This window comes from Colletotrichum destructivum, chromosome 5 (genome assembly GCF_034447905.1).
Source record: "Colletotrichum destructivum chromosome 5, complete sequence".
In the NCBI taxonomy this organism is placed as follows: Eukaryota; Fungi; Ascomycota; class Sordariomycetes; order Glomerellales; family Glomerellaceae; genus Colletotrichum; species Colletotrichum destructivum.
This window is the reverse complement of record NC_085900.1, coordinates 2,668,423-2,680,414: the sequence shown is the minus strand read 5'-3', so window position 1 is coordinate 2,680,414 and position 11,992 is coordinate 2,668,423. Positions and strand designations below refer to the sequence as shown.

The window sequence follows — 11,992 nt, the reverse complement described above, 5'->3', positions numbered from 1 at the left end:
TGGTACTCGACACGGACACGAGCTCTTAGCAACTGCGCAGTTGATTTGGTCGAAGAATCCCAACACCGTGTTGTACCCGATCCTGGGGGTTGGTAGGTAATGTACACCCGATCTGGATGAGTTGGGCTACGAAACTCTTGGCTGAGCTGGGTGACATAGGTCTCCCACGACAGGTATTCGTTCATGTAGATATTGCCCTTGCAACTCGGAACCGAAAATGTGACGGATGACGACCCGATCGACTGGGCCTGAACGATACGCTTGAGCCTAGTTGTCGATTTGTAGGTTGCTGGTGCTGACGGGCGCCGACCGAAGCCTGGCTTGCTGGAAGAAGGACAGCCTGCTTGCCTGCCCGGCGACTGGGGTCCAGTTTCTGCTTGGCATCCGAGATGCCATGTGATGGCATGCTGCAAGCCCCCTCCCCACCTCATCCCTGGCCTCACCTGCCCAGCCCAGCCCAGCCCAGCCCATCCCAGTGCGACTCGAGGAGTCCTCTTCTCTGGCGTTTGGCATCGAACGTTGGGACTCGACTCTCGGTCTGTGTGAAGAATTTGCACATGCCTGCCACCCAGAGGGCCACATGAACCGCGTCAACGCCAGTCATCCGAGGCCTAGCTTTGACAATATGGAGCTGGAAAAAGCAATATGCCGCAGCCGGCTCCTACCGGGATGACCATCCGGCACCACGATCGACAACGTGCCGCACCTCAAACTCGAATCAGCATCATGTACCATATATGCCCCCCTGTTAACTCTCTGCCCTTCCAGTTGGTTTTAGGGGGCGTGTGCTGCAAGTGCTCTGTATTTGTTTTTGCAAAACCTGAAAAGCCCAGCAGATCACACGATGTAGTGTAGCGTATCCCCGTTAAAAACGCACCCGAAGTCATTTGGGAACCCGGAAGAGCGCTGCCACCATTATTCAAGGGGTCAGACGAGGAGGGGATTTCAGAGGGATAATACAGAGTACATAATACGTGTTCATGTAAAATTGATACATGGGCAATGAGGGTGAAAGTTTCTTTGTCCGTCTCGCGTCATCGTGCCCAACTCTTATCCACAAGCTGAAACTTGTTGCTTACCGCCACTTCAGATCTATGTGTCCGTCAGTCTCATGAACTATTCCACCGGAGAGCAAGTAACTAAGGATAGCCGCTGTCTTGCAACTCCCGTTTCTCACGGCGAGGGTGGTAGGACGCTGCTGCGGAGGCTCAGCCGCGACCACGGGTTGCTAGGGTACATAGGCCGGACGGTAGCCGTGACATTCCCCTATTGCAGCTAGCTGTGTCATGGTTGAGACTGGAATCCCTTCGTCGCAGCGGTTAAGACCTTGTCTCAAGAATAGGCGCGACATAAGGTATGGCCGGCTATCCTCCTCGTCACTACCATGTCTAATTCCCATTCTCAATTCAGCCATGAGATGGCTGAGTGTGTGCTCGCGACTGCGTAAGGTCTCCAAGAATTGTTGCTGCAGCTGTCGGGTGATTTTATACGTATTCCGAATTTTCCTCCCTAGGATCTGCCACTGCGTGTTTTCGATGATAGGTTGGCTTGGCATGGCTACCGGCCACCATCAACGAGCCGCGACTCAACCCTTTACATTCTTCCTTACATGGCGCCCGTTCAGACCGCGTAACGTAACCTCAGACCAAGGTATTCTTGGGGTTTGTGCGTGTCGGCACACCTTTAAGGTAGCTTGCATCTTGGTTGGCACCACGCAACTGGTTGTCCGCATGGCCCGAGAAAAGAAAGGCACCGCCTTTGCGATTCGCTGCCGTTGAACAGTGCACCGTCCTGTAAGCTGATGGCGGCCTGAGGCGGCAGTCTGAGGCGGTCTGGCCATGACCTCAGCGGCATGATGCCAGATCTGAAGGATGGTGGCGAATCTGGCGAGAAGCTCTTCGAATGCCACGCCGAACTTCACTATTAAATGTAGCCGACTCGTCTGATACTTCTTCAAAATAGTCGCAAGGTCGCTATGCCTCATGCACTGGTGCTGAAGTAGTAATTTTCCCACAGGTACTCGTAGTCTTCCAGAATGCCACCAATGAGCCCGGGGACTCTTGATCGCACGCCACCGACGATGCCCTTCATAATATTTTCGTAAAAAGCCCCCCGCATCGTCCACCAACCCATGGCCCAGGCTCGCTTGTTCCACTCGTCACGTTCAAGCGGCGTGGTCCTGAAGCTCCGGTCTCTGAGTTGACGTGCGGCATACTCAACGCTCAGGCCAATCAGCCACGGTGTCCACGCCTTCTTATTCTTGCTTTTGGAGAGGGCGAGTGAGTATACCAGCGGCGCCAAAATGTGGAGCACTTCAGCCGCCTGGGCGCTGCCTTGGAGTTGGTTCAGCAACTTGGCGGCTGGTTTAATATCTTCGGCCGTGAGGACCTTGCCCAGGAGGTAGCTGCTGACATCGCCAGCGTTGGGTAACGAGGGCAGGCTCATTCCTGTCCTAGGCATGACCCAATCCTTTTCGTGGGGCTTCGGGGCGTCCTCGCCTCCTGATGCATGGCCGTTGACGGGCTCGACGAGCATTTCCTTGATGGTGCTAGCGTCGTCGTCGCCTTCGAGTTCTTCGGGGACAGGCTCGCGCTCTGGAAGGACGGGAGAGACAAGAGGCCGTGAACGCGTTACGCGCAGTAGCAGCAGACGGCAGATGGCTTTGATTGCCTCCAACAATACGACGACACGCCATCGGCCGCGCTCACCTCCACGCCTCTTGGCTGCCATCTCGCAGAGTAGTTGTGTGTAGGTAACCATCTGCAGTAACATGGCGATGCGGCGGTACATGGGACTCCGCTGGGTCCAGTACTTGGTGTAGCGACTGTGGGGGGACGGTAGCCGCGCCATAGGAATGCGCGATAAGGCACGCATGAGGAGTGTGTCATGATAGAGAGATAGAAGCTGCACACTCGAATGGACTGTTTCGGAGGCAATCTCGGCGTCGCGGAAACGACCTGCGATAATGGCTTGGTTAGCTGGGAAGCGATGACTGCGGGTCACGGAGGGGCGTATGGGTGTTTACCAGGGATGATGTACGTCAGCGACCTCAGAGCCGATTCTATTTGGGAGACCTGGCCAGCGTTTTTGGTGATGAACTCATCATACATTGAAAGCCATTGCGGCGGCAGCGACAGGACGGTGCGGATTGTAGACGGCTGATGCGAAAGGCGGGTTTTGTTGGGGATATCGGCGGAGGTCGACATGGCGCCAAAGTTTCACAGCATTGGGGACGTGACGCAGGCGATTGATGCGCAAAGAGTGAAGGAGTGGACCGAATAATTAGTACAGAGAAGGAGAGCGCGGCAGTGGTGCTGACTGGGGCAGAAGGGAGAAGCAGACAGCGGAATGACAAGATAGCGACAAATGGCAGCCGACGTGGATGGATGGATGGATGTAGTCGGAGAAATGTGACTGCCTCAGAACAGGTCGGAGATTTCGATGTTAGTCAAGTGTAGCGCAGCGGATAGGTGTTGTGCCTCGGGCAGCCCATCGCGACTAGACTGTCTGCTGCTGCTGCTGCTTGTGCTCGTGCTGATCCGGGGCCCGCGATCTGAGCCGAGGTCGCACCTTGCTACCTATGTACCTACCTAAGGCACCTACCTAGGTGCCTTAACTAGGTAAGGCAGGTAGCACATGTAGGTCCTATAGGGACCTATTAATTTTTGGGTTTAGATGCATTGAGCCAATGAGATTACGTCGCATGCCTATGCGTGGTTGTTCCCTGCCAGCTCGGCTTTCCTCCCTTAGTTGCACAGAGCACAATACAATGCCTGCAAATACGTTCCATTGACACGCTCGTCATATTTGCATCCAGCCTTACTGCTTCTTTTGCTTCCTCTCGTCCTCTCATCGTCTACAGCGACCCGAAATTGCAGAAGCATCCAACTGCCGATATGGCCACGACAATTTGATGGGATGGATGGCCGGACCGCGGCGCTAAAGGAGATGTCACCGGTCGCATCTCTACGGAAAAGGGGTAAGGGTATCAAAAAACACAATGCCTTGCCCAAGGCCAAACTCCTGTGCAGGCAAAACGAGCTCCGCCGCTTGTTCCCAAATCCAAACCTACAGAGAGCAATCTGCCTCCAGCATGCATGCCTGCCATCTACTCTGGCGCGAACAACTTACGTTGTCTGCTCTCTCGATGCATCGCTTTGCATGCCTTCCTTCCAAAGCCCCTAGATCCTCTCAAACCCAGCCTTTTCAAGCTCACGTCCCGTGGGTAGCATCGGACGCCCCTGCATCGGAAACGGCCAGAACAGAGGGTTCTCTAGGACCTTGGCCGCCCGCGAGACCGACGGCTTTTCGGCCTCTGTTCCCTTGGCGCCCATTGCCGTTTCTGGGTTCGGCATCTCGGTCTCGTCGGTGCTGCCGCCCCAGGTGCAAATGAAGTCATCCTCAATGACGTTTGGTGCAAAGAAGTTGAGGCTGCTTGTATATGGCCTGACCAAGTGCGCGTATTCAGCATCTGACCGGACCATTTCGCCCATGTCGACGTCTATATTCCACTTCTTGGCTAGGTATCGCAGGATGTTCAGTGCCTGTTCTGCGAAATGATGGCACGGTGCCATCTCTTCCAAGTCTCTGATGCCCTGCTTGATTGCCTCCACAACGCGAGGCGGGTATGGCGGCTGGGCGGGGGGGTCGACGTTGGATTGCGCTGTTGCTTCGAACCCCTTTTGCTGCGGCGCACATGCTGCGCCAATGGCCAAATGCATGATGGACGAGGTGAGGACGAAATACGGGACGAAGGACGGCGTCCTGCGAAGAGTATAGAGTTGTGAATATGACCGCAGAAGGCCTTGAATGGCATCGGCCGCCTGTCCACACACGTCCCGCGGCAGCAGCTTGGAGCCGATTATTCTCAGCTTGATGAGCGGCCGGAAGAGGAGGAGAATGGCAAAGTGGTAGTACATGCTAAACCATTTTCAGTCAGTGACGGTCTCGTCCCAGATAGAATGATGTACTCACTGGGCAAAGAGCACTGCGGGCGTGAAGTTATGGCCCAGTCTCAGCACCTCTGGTATTCTGTCATACCAGTTGAGATATTGGGTGTAGATGCCCAGAAGGTCACGGCTGGTCAACGGTCTTCCTGGGGAGTGGAGGATGTAGAGACTTTGGTGGACAAGCTCACTCAGTTCACAAAAGCACTTGTACACAGACCGGACGTTGGAAGGCTGCTCAGCTGATCGCTGCAACGGGGCGCCTGACGGAAACGTTGAGCCTTGTGCACTTGGCATGCTTGGTGTGTTTTGTAAACTCAGTAAGAACTTACCATCATCCGTGTACGGAATCCACAAGGAAGCCTCAATATCGTCGATAATGGCGGGCTTTGGCGGTAAGTGAGGGAAGCAAGAACATTGCGGGAGTGAGCCAGTCGCCAAAGACCACGCGCTGAACAGAAGGTCAGCCCATGAGCCAACATTTCAAGGCCGTTCCGACAAGACACTCACTGATCAAGCGCAAAGGCGCCCCAGAAAGTGGCAGCCTGCACTGCAAACTCGTCGTCATCTCCATCCTCTTCTAGCTGGTGGAGACCCATCTCAATGGCCAAACGAATGCTCTGCCCTGCATAGTACCAACTTTCCGAGTCCCGGCCGCAGCTTGCTTCTCTTATCGACATTATGCCCAAGGCTTGAATTGTGGTTAGATTGTGGTGGTTGTCTTGGAGATAGAATAGACGTTGGGCCTCTTTGAAAAAATGATCCCCCGAGGTGTACGGATCGCTGGGGTTCGCTCTCGTGCTGGACTTGCTGGAAAACCGGCATCCCAAGGCCAAGAGCGCATTCACCAGTATGGGTGAGCAGTAACGATGAACGCCGTTCTGGAAATCCCTTAAAAAATGCTCCTTGCTCAGGGAAGCAAAGGTCGGGTACTCCCAGCAGAAGTATAGAGCCAGGAGGTGCTGCACCAGGGAGCCGTCGTCGGTAATGTTCGTCCAATCCTCAGGGGGCAGCTTCATATCTGGCAGATCGAGCGGCGCGAGCACCTGATCAAGGCCTTGATACTTGGACCCGCCCTCTGAAGTCTCTGTGTTGCTTGTTGACTCCCCCCATGTATCGAACAAGCCCTGTGGCGGCTTGTTACTATTGTTGTCTGCACTCCAGTTCATCACATCGGGATGCGAATTGCTCCGGGTACTCTGGCTGTGCGATGAGAGGTGCCACGGGCTGTTGGGATCGATATCCTGACGCAAGTTAGATTGCCCTGTGATGGGGCTCATGGTCACAGATCCAGGACCTCCGACATTTCTCGTTCTGATTGGCGCTGGTGTCGATCCTGGAAACCCCGTGCGGGCACCTGATCCGCCAGCGTTCGCGTCACCGGCTTGCTCAGTAGGGCGGCTGAGAGATGTTCTCGAACCACCGCCAGAGGGAAGGGTACCGCCTAGCCATTCCGAGACCGATTCTAGGGAATGGCCCCCTCGTAACCGTTGCAATACATCCTCCCACATATCGGAGCGTACAAGGGCAGCAATAACCTGGTCGCTGGACCGCTGGCGGTGGCGCAGTTGCTCAATTTCGCTTCGAAGGTGCTCCTTGGATTGGCGAACTGGAATCTCGTAGACGCACTCGACATCTTTCTGGGCTTTGCAGCGGCCACACGGCTTTTGGCCATCGCACTGAAGGGCAATGCATTAGTACGCGATTCCATGGAGACAAGAACTCGTAGCGGGAGGACGAGATATCACGGTCGCGGTCACTTACTTTGGCGCGCTTTTTGCGACACTCGGTGCAAGCATTCGGCGTCACGACGCCCAAACCCCGCCTTCTCTTGGACAACTGGCCGGCACCAGAGCTGCCACTCACGGACGGCGTAGGAGCCGAGTTGACCGACGGCGCAGGTATAGGAATGGATGTAGGCGCAGGGGCAGACGTAGTAGGCGGTCCCCCGGAGGAGTCAGAGCCGGCGCCAGGCTGAGCCTGCTGTTGGGTACCGGATGCCTCCTCCATATCGGCTGTGCTTGCGCGCTTCAGGTTGACTGATGGTAGCCTCGAGCCGAGTCTACCAGGCAAACTCGACTTTGAAGGCCTTGTTTGGAAATTGACATAATGAGGCCGTTCAAAGGCGGGCGTTGGTAGGCATCGATCTGTGACGGGAATATCAAGCTTTGATCGGGGGTATGTGTTTTAACAGCACCGAGCAGTAGCGTTGGGCGGCTAAATGATTCGCGAAAGGTCGAGGCTCAACTGGAGGGTGTGCGCAAGGAAAGACAGAGGGCAAAAGGGTCGAAGGTGAAGAGGGAGAACTACTCGTCGTCGGTGTTGCAGCTCCTTGTCGTCAAGGCGAAAGAGCGATGGCGGAAGACACACGAGGTAGGAGATTGACAGCAGCGGCTGCCCCTCTTTCCCCCTTGGTGCCCTGACTACCGAAGCATGCGCCGAGCGTAAACCCGCAGCTCAACGTTGGAGCGCTTCCGTGATGATGCTTCGTAAAGTGGGCCGTTTGTAGCTTGTGTGTGTGCGCGCGCGTGCGTGTGTGTGTGTTATGTATTTGTGTGTGTGGGCGTGAGCAGGTGGCAGTAGGCGAGACGCGGGTTCTCAGGTCAGAGCTAGCTGGCTGGCACAGGGCGTGTTGGAGGGGGACGTAAGTTGTGGAGGAGAAAATCAGGATGAGGTACGGTATCGAAGGTAGGTAGGTAGGTAGGGTGGACGGGCGAGAAATGCAGCTCGTGATGAAGGGGGAAACGCCGGGAAACTCAGGAAGAGATAATGGTGCAGCGGCCGGGTCGGGAACTCAATCCTCAATCGGGCACAGGCGGCGACAGCGGCGGCAGGTGAGGTCAGTTGTAAGGCAGCTCCTTCCCCAGATTCCAGAGCTTCGAGACGCGCAAGGCCTAGCTAGCTCTGCGATGAAGGTGGAGGTGAAACTTTTCCCCCTTTCTGTGTGCAAGGCAACAAAAGCAGGCACCAAGGGCGAGGCAGGGCGAATCATTCGGGCAACCATCCCGTAATAAGTATTGCCGATTGGCAGATACCGCTCCTGACTTTCCTCTTCCATATGTAATGCAGCTAGATAGGTGGTACCTACGTATGTAAGGAGAAGCCGCTGGTCCGCTCGGCCGCCCTAGTTCTCACACATCCACTGCGCACACCCATATGCCACTTAATGCTACGCAGGGATATCTGGAGTATTCGTTCTGGCGAGGCCTTGCCAAAAAGCAGGAACAAGATAGGGAAAATACAAGCCAGTGATATACACTACTCTCGAAGTAAACAAAAAGAACATCAGTTGCCTGATACTCGGTTTTGTTATCCTGTCCCGTCTCGGAGTGGTCGTTGTCCTGCTTTCCCAATGCCCAAGCACTATTGATGGGGAGTCTTTCTACACGCAAGCTGTAATACGACCTTCCACGCGGTCATGACACCTCATTGTGTAGAGGTATCCGTACTGACCTCGGCCTTTGCCCACAAGGAGCCCGCCATTGAGTATCCAACGCTTGCACACAGTCTAACACAAGAAACACCTTGACTAGACCTGCTGCATGTCACCAGCAACCCAATCATCCATCCCGCACATATCGGCACGGACACGACGGCCATGACTGTCTTATAGCGATTAGACGGCTTAAGCTTGGTTATGAAGCGGACCTGGTCTGAATCGGCAGTGTGTGTTGTTCACCCAACCCATATTGCCAGATCATCTCATCGAGTTAGCATCGGGACTGGACCCAGGCTACCCGTCAGGAGATGAAGAAGGCAAATCACACATGGTCCGTTGCGATGTGAGGGAGGCTTCTGTCCGCCATACCCCCCCCGCCCTTCTTTCCTGCTGGAAGTTTTCCTCCGCCAGGCCCCTCACTCGCAATTTTGTAAGCAGTGTTTTACTGAACCACCGAGTATAACGCGTGTTGTGAAACCCTGGCGCTTTGCAGGGACTTCCTTGTCCATTGGCCCACATAGGCGGCGGTGCCTGAGAGGATTCTCCTTGTATGAGCACTGATACGACGGCTGTACCAGGATGACATCGCGATTCTCCCGAGCCTGTGGCGAGAGAGAAAATAGGTTTGATGCCCCGCGCCCGAATTTCTAAGGCCCCCATCGAGAGTTGAGCAATAGTAATGGATGAAATCGACGGTTTGCAAACTTTTGCTCCGGCCTGCGTGAAGGAGGGGTGTCGTGCCTCAGGAACCTAGTGCTGCCCTCATTGGCACGGATTGAAGAACATGCACATTCCTCTATCGGCTCGCAACCCCGAGGGTGCAAAAAATATCAATGAGTGAGTCTATATGAGAAGGAGACACCTCCGACCCTTTTATGGAAAGTAACATCTCTGTAGGGCACGCTGCCATGCGGGCAAGTGAATTTTGAAGTAGTAGGCACCACTACCTGCCATTTCATCTCTGTGATGGTCGAACGTCTTCCCCCAAGTCACCTTTCAGCGGCAGTGTCTTGCTTGCTGGATGCAGGGCCGAATCTGGGGACTAACAGCCAGGTAAATCTCAGAGTAACACATGATGACGATCGTACTTTGATAGCGACGGAATCCACTACGTCTCGTCCGCCGAGGTGTTGCGTGTGTTTGCAATTCACAGACGACAATATCTCGCTCGTCATTGACGTTCGACAGGACGCACCGCAGGGCTCCCGCAAGACTGTCTGAGCCGCGGGTTTTCTGGTGCGCCGCACCACTTAGAGACCTTCAGCTCGGATCCGTCCAGAGGCGCGGGGGGGTTGCAGCGCGACCGACTTCTCCGCTCATGGGCCACCCAGCTTGACGTCATCAGGGAGGAACCCGGGCTAGGCTGAAAAGAGACAGGGTCCAGACCTGTCATGACTAATCTCCTCGCTCATACCTAACCTTCTCATGTGGGGCTGTAGCCAGGAACAGCAAGCTTGGCCGTGAGAGCGTCTCATGTAAGGCACGAGCATCACACTTCAATCAACAACGATTGACAATTGAACATTTCAATATCGTGAGGGTGGATATCAAGGGCAGATATCATTCTCCCTCTGTACCCAGTGAGTGCCGCACCTTTGCTTTTTGTTTCCTGACCCACCCAAGAAAGCGACTTGGCTCAAAGTCTCCAGATGACACCGCATCTGCCTAAAATCTTGTCCCTAAAACCATGTATTATACAACTGAGCCTCGCAACTCCCATACCATGCATGTATAACCTCCCAACCCTTGGTTCCTGCCTGAGAGTATGAATAACGACACGGAGAAGAAAAAGATACGAGGAGAAAACTCTCTGCTCGCTCTTAGTAACCCTTGATGGGGCTGAGTCCTCCATACTTAGTCGGGCTCCGCAATCGATCCCGATCGCTCTTACTTGGACTACGACGTCCAGATGGCGTGCGAGGCGGCATGATCGACTTCATTTTCGGCGGCGATGCGTCCGTATCGGTGTCGTCGTTGTCATATTGAATGTGACGGCGGTGCGACGGTGTTTGAATTGGAACCCACATGTACGCCTGAGATGGTTCCGGGATCACCGACGGTTCTGGAGCGGGCCCAGACGCAGCGCGGTGCGACGGTGCCGGGTGAGTGGGGCCGGCATTGTTCGCCATGCGACCCAGCGTCAGATTATTGGCGACGATACACAAGAGAAGGATGCCGAAGAAGAACACCTATATGGTAATGTCAGACGGCGAGGCCTTGGATGAGAGAGAGAGAGAGAGAGAGAGAGAGAGAGAGAGAGAGAGAGAGAGGGTTGAGGGGGGGTTAAGTGCTTACCCAGGCCTTGATTTGCATGGCACCAGCGAACTCGTTCATGATTTCCGCGATTTGCTTGACGGTGACTCGAACTCTCATGATCGCAGAGGGGTCCTGGATCATGCACTCAGCCCACTCGTCGCACATTGCTTTCAACGCTGGCCGGTCCTTTTTGGCGCATTCGTTCAGCCGGTATTCTGTTTGGCATTCGGCCATCCTGTTCTCGATTTCTAAACGAGCCGCGTCGTTGGCGGTCCGGATATCCGACCGAACCGTATCTAAGATGGACCAGCAGAAGAAGACAAAGGCCGAGACAATGATGCAATTGACGAGAAGCTGGATCCAGCGGTAGAGGTTCTCTGGTGCGTTCGGGTGTTCCTCCAGAGTGTGGAATAGGTTGCTGATCCAGCCGCGACCGTTCTTCCTCTTCTTACTACCCTTAGCGCCGCGAGCAGCCGCCAAGCGAGATCCGTAATCGTCCGAGTCGTCCTGCGAGTCATCCCAATCCTGTGAGGCGTGATACCGTACACTTCCGACGTCTTTGTCCAGGTTGTGTCGCTTCCGCTTCCTTATAGCGGGGTATTCTCGTGCACTCCTGGGTATCTCTCCCCTGCCTGGTGCATGACGCTTCAATGACTGGAGACCGGCCTTGCCGTAGCGAAAGCTTTTGTCGACTTTAGAAGGAGTAACGGTACCCATGCTTGTGTCTCCGTATCGGTCAACGTCAGGAGTGTCATCTGGGAGTTCCGAATTTTCCGTCAGAGCGGGACTCGTTTCTGCGCCTGAAGCTTCCGACATTAAACTCTCGTCGAACGGTTTGCGTGGGGTAGTAAAGGCCGGGTTTCGGAACGCCGACGCTGTGTTGCTGCTCTGTATGCTGGGGGAGAAGAGAGAGATCTGCGGTGGGGGTGGAGGGCGCTTCGAAGGGGTGCCCGCGAATAGGGTCGGTTTGGAAGGGCTGGAGAAGGGATTCGGCTTGGAACTTGCAAATTTGTTGGGCGAGCTGAAGCCTACAGGAAAGAGTTAAGGATTAGGAAAGAGTGATCCCAAAATGTTAAAATGGTAGATGTGGGCAAGGGGGTCGTCGCAACCGAACTGCAAACTCACTGTTCTGAGTGTTGTTCTTTGCAACATGAGAAAATGGGCTAGTTGCATCCAGAGGACCTCGATCTTGGTACTCCCATTCCATAGGACTTTCGTAGGTTCGGCGCTCCATTATGACCCTCCTTTGATATGAAAAGACCGTATGAAATTTGAAGGTGAGGTGCACAACAACTCTGGGCTGTGATCGGTCCGGGGTGGTGGTGGCGGCCAAGGGTCGAAATATTCTAAG

The 11,992-nt window shown here is 54.7% G+C and overlaps 3 protein-coding genes across 3 annotated transcripts; all 3 read right to left on the bottom strand.

Moving 5' to 3' along the window:
- Nucleotides 1-949: 949 nt before the first annotated feature.
- Nucleotides 950-3,419, bottom strand: CDEST_08363 (Putative peroxisome membrane protein, Pex16). Its single transcript, XM_062924522.1, has 2 exons — nucleotides 3,026-3,419; nucleotides 950-2,957 (listed from the first exon to the last, which is right to left on the bottom strand). Exons 1-2 carry the CDS (start codon nucleotides 3,204-3,206, stop codon nucleotides 1,981-1,983), a joined length of 1,158 nt encoding a protein of 385 aa, XP_062780573.1. The 5' UTR covers nucleotides 3,207-3,419; the 3' UTR covers nucleotides 950-1,980.
- Nucleotides 3,420-3,663: 244 nt separating this feature from the next.
- CDEST_08362 (uncharacterized protein) lies at nucleotides 3,664-7,941 on the bottom strand. Its single transcript, XM_062924521.1, has 5 exons — nucleotides 6,711-7,941; nucleotides 5,457-6,625; nucleotides 5,279-5,397; nucleotides 4,975-5,209; nucleotides 3,664-4,920 (listed from the first exon to the last, which is right to left on the bottom strand). The coding sequence occupies exons 1-5, from the start codon at nucleotides 6,954-6,956 to the stop codon at nucleotides 4,182-4,184; spliced, it is 2,508 nt and encodes an 835-aa protein (XP_062780572.1). The 5' UTR covers nucleotides 6,957-7,941; the 3' UTR covers nucleotides 3,664-4,181.
- Nucleotides 7,942-9,885: 1,944 nt separating this feature from the next.
- Nucleotides 9,886-11,988, bottom strand: CDEST_08361 (Putative nucleus export protein Brl1/Brr6). Its single transcript, XM_062924520.1, has 3 exons — nucleotides 11,767-11,988; nucleotides 10,681-11,669; nucleotides 9,886-10,574 (listed from the first exon to the last, which is right to left on the bottom strand). The coding sequence occupies exons 1-3, from the start codon at nucleotides 11,873-11,875 to the stop codon at nucleotides 10,206-10,208; spliced, it is 1,467 nt and encodes a 488-aa protein (XP_062780571.1). The 5' UTR covers nucleotides 11,876-11,988; the 3' UTR covers nucleotides 9,886-10,205.
- Between the last annotated feature and the right edge of the window lie 4 nt (nucleotides 11,989-11,992).

Excerpts from the sequence above, each read along its gene's own strand:
- CDEST_08362 (XM_062924521.1), bottom strand. The coding sequence starts at position 6,956 with ATGGAGGAGGCATCCGGTACCCAACAGCAGGCTCAGCCTGGCGCCGGC. Across the intron at positions 6,626-6,710 it reads GTCGCAAAAAGCGCGCCAAA|TGCGATGGCCAAAAGCCGTG; the intron begins GTAAGTGACCGC and ends ATTGCCCTTCAG. Across the intron at positions 4,921-4,974 it reads CCCGCAGTGCTCTTTGCCCA|CATGTACTACCACTTTGCCA; the intron begins GTGAGTACATCA and ends AAAATGGTTTAG.
- CDEST_08363 (XM_062924522.1), bottom strand. The coding sequence starts at position 3,206 with ATGTCGACCTCCGCCGATATCCCCAACAAAACCCGCCTTTCGCATCAG. Across the intron at positions 2,958-3,025 it reads GCTGACGTACATCATCCCTG|GTCGTTTCCGCGACGCCGAG; the intron begins GTAAACACCCAT and ends CCATTATCGCAG.
- CDEST_08361 (XM_062924520.1), bottom strand. The coding sequence starts at position 11,875 with ATGGAGCGCCGAACCTACGAAAGTCCTATGGAATGGGAGTACCAAGAT. Across the intron at positions 11,670-11,766 it reads AAAGAACAACACTCAGAACA|GCTTCAGCTCGCCCAACAAA; the intron begins GTGAGTTTGCAG and ends TCTTTCCTGTAG. Across the intron at positions 10,575-10,680 it reads CCATGCAAATCAAGGCCTGG|GTGTTCTTCTTCGGCATCCT; the intron begins GTAAGCACTTAA and ends ATTACCATATAG.